The sequence below is a fragment of the Moschus berezovskii genome, chromosome 12, assembly GCF_049115385.1.
Source record: "Moschus berezovskii isolate FMDL1 chromosome 12, NW_MosBer_1.0, whole genome shotgun sequence".
Classification (NCBI taxonomy): Eukaryota; Metazoa; Chordata; class Mammalia; order Artiodactyla; family Moschidae; genus Moschus; species Moschus berezovskii.
In genome coordinates this window covers 97,708,851-97,713,265 of record NC_142471.1, presented here as the reverse complement: position 1 = coordinate 97,713,265, position 4,415 = coordinate 97,708,851, and the positions used below count along the sequence as shown (strand labels likewise).

General features: G+C 65.2%; 1 protein-coding gene across 1 annotated transcript; it reads left to right on the top strand.

Annotated features, from left to right (window-relative positions):
* The first annotated feature begins 232 nt into the window (after window positions 1-232).
* On the top strand, window positions 233-3,262 carry FUOM (fucose mutarotase). Its single transcript, XM_055424362.2, has 6 exons — window positions 233-366; window positions 793-861; window positions 1,764-1,834; window positions 2,006-2,104; window positions 2,627-2,700; window positions 2,939-3,262. Exons 1-6 carry the CDS (start codon window positions 282-284, stop codon window positions 3,012-3,014), a joined length of 474 nt encoding a protein of 157 aa, XP_055280337.1. The 5' UTR covers window positions 233-281; the 3' UTR covers window positions 3,015-3,262.
* The last annotated feature ends 1,153 nt before the right edge of the window (window positions 3,263-4,415 follow it).

The window sequence follows — 4,415 nt, the reverse complement described above, 5'->3', positions numbered from 1 at the left end:
CGCAGCCCCGCCCTCCCATCCGCGCAGCCCCGCCCTCCCATCTCGCTCAGCCCCCCCATCCGTGCAGCCCCGCCCTCCCCTCGCGCAGCCCCGCCCTCCCATCCGCGCAGCCCCTCCTATCCGCGCAGCCCCGCCCTCCCTTCGCGCAGCCCCGCCCTCCTATCACGCGCAGCCCCTCCCATCCGCGCAGCCCCGCCCTCCTATCACGCGCAGCCCCTCCCATCCGCGCAGCCCCGCCCTCCCCTCGCGCAGCCCCGCCGCCCGCCGCCCGCCGCGCTACCATGGTGGTGCTCAAGGGTGTCCCCGCGCTCCTGTCCCCGGAGCTGCTCTTCGCCCTGGCGAGGATGGGGCACGGAGATGAGATCGGTGAGCGCGGGGTTCCAGGCTCCGGGAGAGCCGGCCCCGCGGGCCGCAGGCGGGCAGGGCGCCGGACCTGGGCGGGGGCGGGCAGGTCCGGTTCCTTCTGCAGCCCGGCGTCCGGGCCGAGCGGCCCCGCGCGCGCCCCGCCGCAGCCCGCGCTCCAGCCCCGTCCCTTCACGGCCCTCGGACCCGCACCGCAGGCGCCCGGGCTGGCCTGGGACGCGTGCGTCGGTTTCTCTTCCTGAGCCCGCGGCCGCGCGCCCGGAGCCCGCCCAGCCTTCGGCGACCCCGCAGGTCCTCGGGCGCGCAGACCCGGGCGGGCCGGGGCGAGTCCTCGGGTGTGGGCCCTGCGGCTCCGGGTCTGTGCCCCCCACGCGGCGCGAGGGACGTGGGCCGACCCAGCGCTGATGTCTGGCTGTGCTGGCCCTCCAGTTCTCGCAGACGTCAACTTCCCCAGCAGCTCCATCTGCAGAGGCGGCCCGGAGGAGATCCGTGCCGACGGTGAGCCCCGCCTGCCGCAGGGAGGGTGGGAGGGTGCGCTGGGCTCTGGGCCGCCCCCACCAAGCCCGCAGGCACTGCCCCAGGGACCCAGGAAGTCTCAGCGCCAGATTCTCCCCGCAGCCCCCGCCCCCAGACGGGAGCCTGGGCCTCCTGCCCCGTCTCCCGCAGCACTTGGTGGCCTCTTACAAATGGGAAAACAGGCCTGACCGAGCAGTGGTGCCCAGCTCAGGCCATGCGCTCAGCCTGTGCTCTGCTGTAGAGTCCCAGCACTGGTAACCTGGCCCCAAATGTTCCAGGTGTCCTCACACTCACACGTCTCTAAAGACTTTCTCACCCTCTCATGGGGAGGGGCAGGGCAGGTCGCGCAAGGGGACAATGGGAGGTGAGGCTGGGAATGGGACAAGGTCCTGGAGGGCACACGTAAGAGAGGGGTTAGCAGTCCTGAGGGTGATGGGGGTGGGCTGGGCTCCGATGTGCCTGGTGCTTCCCACCCCCAGTGATGTTCTGAGGGTGGGACAGTCCTTTCTTCTGTATTTCCTAGTTTTGTACATGAACACACATTAGTTTAACAATCAGAAACCAACTTTCAGGAGAACAGGGGGCCTTGGAGCCAAGCAGGGAAGGTCTGAGGGCAGCCGAGAGGCCTTTTTCCAGACACCACTATCGTCTCGGGGGGTCATCTCCGGGGCCTCCTGGGATCAAGAAAGTGGCCTGGGTGCCCCTCCTGTTGGACACATGTTTGGGCCACCACCAGCGGCCTGTGTGGAAGAATGAAGATGAGGGGGGCAGGGCCAGACAGAAACAGGGGCCGTGGCTCTGGCGGGGAGACTTGGTGTGACCTCGGTAAGTGTCCCCAGGCGGGCAACTCGTGCCTGGTGTCTGAGGCCACCCTCCGCCCCCAGGCCTGGGCATCCCCCAGCTCCTAGAGGCCGTGCTGCAGCTGCTACCCCTGGACACCTACGTGCAGAACCCGGTAAGGCTGCTCCGGGCCTTGGCTTACCCTCTGCCAGAACACAGGGGGACCACTTGCCCTGATGGGGGTGGGGAGGACGTGTGTTCCCGAGGCCCTGAGCCGACTGGAGGAGCCCTGAGGGCGCCCAGGGCAGGGGTGGGTGGCCACAGAGCCAAGCTTCTCCGTCTCTAGGCTATGGTCATGGAGCTGGTGCCCAGCGACAGGAAGAGTGGCCTGCTGACCCCAGTGTGGACGAGCTACCAGTCCATCCTTTCCAGGGCTGGCTATGAGGTGAGCCTAAGATCCCCACCGGGAAAGGGCTCAGGGACCCTCTGTGCCTTGGAGGCCCAGGAGAAGTGAAAGACGGCCCTGGAACTCTGCACCATGGTTATGCGAGCTCCTGCCCCGGCCAACCCCCTCCCTCTTGGGACCCTCATCTATCTCTGCCTGGGGGTCCTCACACACCCCAACCTGGGAACAGCAGGGTACCCCTGGCTCCCACTTGTGGCCAGAAGCCTGGCCCAATGCTGCCTGTCACCCCCTGTCCTGCAAAGGGCTGGGCAGGTCTTGCATGGGACTTCCTGAAGAGAGGACCTGGGGCTCCTGGTCTGGACAGTAGCCCCCCACCACCACCACCACCCTGGGGACAGCTCAGGTGATTCAGGGGCCCCAGGCAGGTGGCCACCACGGTCCGCTGTGTCCTTGCCTGCCCAGTCCTTACAGGTCAGAAGGCCAGTGTCCCTGGGGCCCCAGCCTGGAGAGTTTCCCACTGCCCCAGGGCCTGAGCCTCAACCCTCCCACTCTGCCTTCCAGGGCTCCCTGGGGATGGTGGAGAGGTTTGCATTTTATGAGCGGGCGAAAAAGGCTTTTGCTGTTGTGGCAACTGGGTGAGTTCTGGCTGGGTCCACTGGGTCGCACTACGTCTGCTGAGCAGGGTCCCTACCCATCCCCACTCCAGAGATCTCTCAACCCTCCACGCAGCCCCTGCCCCCGGACTAAATGCCCCACAGGGAATGAGAGAGGCAAGGGGTTTGCTGGGCGTGCCCGGGCTGGGGGGCAGAACAGCATTCTGGGCAGCCAGGTCCTCTCCATCCCCACCTGGCGCTCAGCCTGCTTTTTGTGCAGGGAGACAGCCCTCTACGGGAATCTCATTCTCAAGAAGGGCGTGCTGGCCCCCGAAGACCTGTGCCAAGCCTGTTGAAGACCACCCACCCAGAGAGGAATCTACACCCCCAAGCCTGCCAAAGCCACTAGCAGACACATCCATCCGGTGGCCAGATGAGCCAGCCTGGCCCTCCCCGGCAGCACCCAAAGCTCACCCCACCAGGTCCTGCGTGGGCCTCTGCTGACCAGGGCCAGGATCGTCCCATTTATGAAAATGATGCAAAAGTGCGGTGGCGTGCCCAATGTTGGGTCCAAAGCTTTAAACAGTAGCTCTTTCCTGATTCACAGAGGCCTGTTTGGTGCTGAGTGCAAGGGAGGCTGTTGGCTCCCCAGAGAGCAGACCCCCACCCACTCTCAGTGAATCCTCAGAGGGGAGGTAAGGCCTTCCTTCTCCCAGTATGTTTGGGTCACCTGACTTGGCAAGAGTGCACACAGGTAGAGAGACCCGTGAGTGAGAGCACAAAGGGGGCCTGGGCAGGGGCCCTTGGTTATGCAGCACAGGGGAGGGAGCCTGGAGGGTGTGCGTTAGCCGCCTGGGCAGCCCTGAGTGGGCTGTGGGCTTGCGCTAGCCTCGCCCGGCTGCACGCACTAAGGTGGTCCTTAAATAGGGGGCTGGGGCCATTCCTTCAGCCCCAAAGGCAGGAGGGAAGGTGTCAGGGGCTGGCTCGGAAGCTTTGGGGACTGACCACACCGTCAGCTGGGGGAGGGGCAGTGCCGTGTTCCCGCTCCAGTGGTTAAGCACCAACTCACTGGGTACACCCCAGAATGAGTGCATCTGGGAATGGCCGGGGTGGTGGTAGAGGACAGGAGGATGCCCCACGCCCAGGTAAAGGACCCGTGAGGCTGCGATGACTTCCTGGCCAGTTCTCAAGCTGGGTCTCGAACTAGGGTGGGCAGGGGTCCCACTGGCCACTGCACAGGGTCCCTCCCTGAGGGTTCCCTCCTTCCTCCTCCAGACTCTACAGGACTGGGTGCGGGAGCTGGGGTGAGTGGGGATCCCCAGGGCTTGGAGGAGGCTCCCGTGGTCTGGACTTGGGGCTGGTAGACCTGGAGGGCAGACAGGCACACTGGGCAGATCTGGGACTCAGCCTGGGGAAGGGGCCGTGTTCTGCCCGCCACCGCTGGCGCTTAATCTCAGACCTCTGACCCCACAGTCGGCTACTTCCAGCCGCAGAAGGGCCTCTCTTGAAACAGCTTTATTGAGGTTGAATTCTCATGCAATAACTGATCACATTTACTGTGTTCAGTTAAACTGGTTTGTGTGTTGAATCAGTACCTCCATCCCTGCCCCCCAGGTCAGTGTACACTTTGCAGAATTTGGTTCGCGTGGAAGGCCGTGTATGCCCAGCGTGCTTGTGTGGGGTGCTTGCCGTGTGAGTCCATGATTCCTCTCTGCTGCTGAGCAGGGTTCCGCCGCTCCCCGGCACCTCTTGGGGCC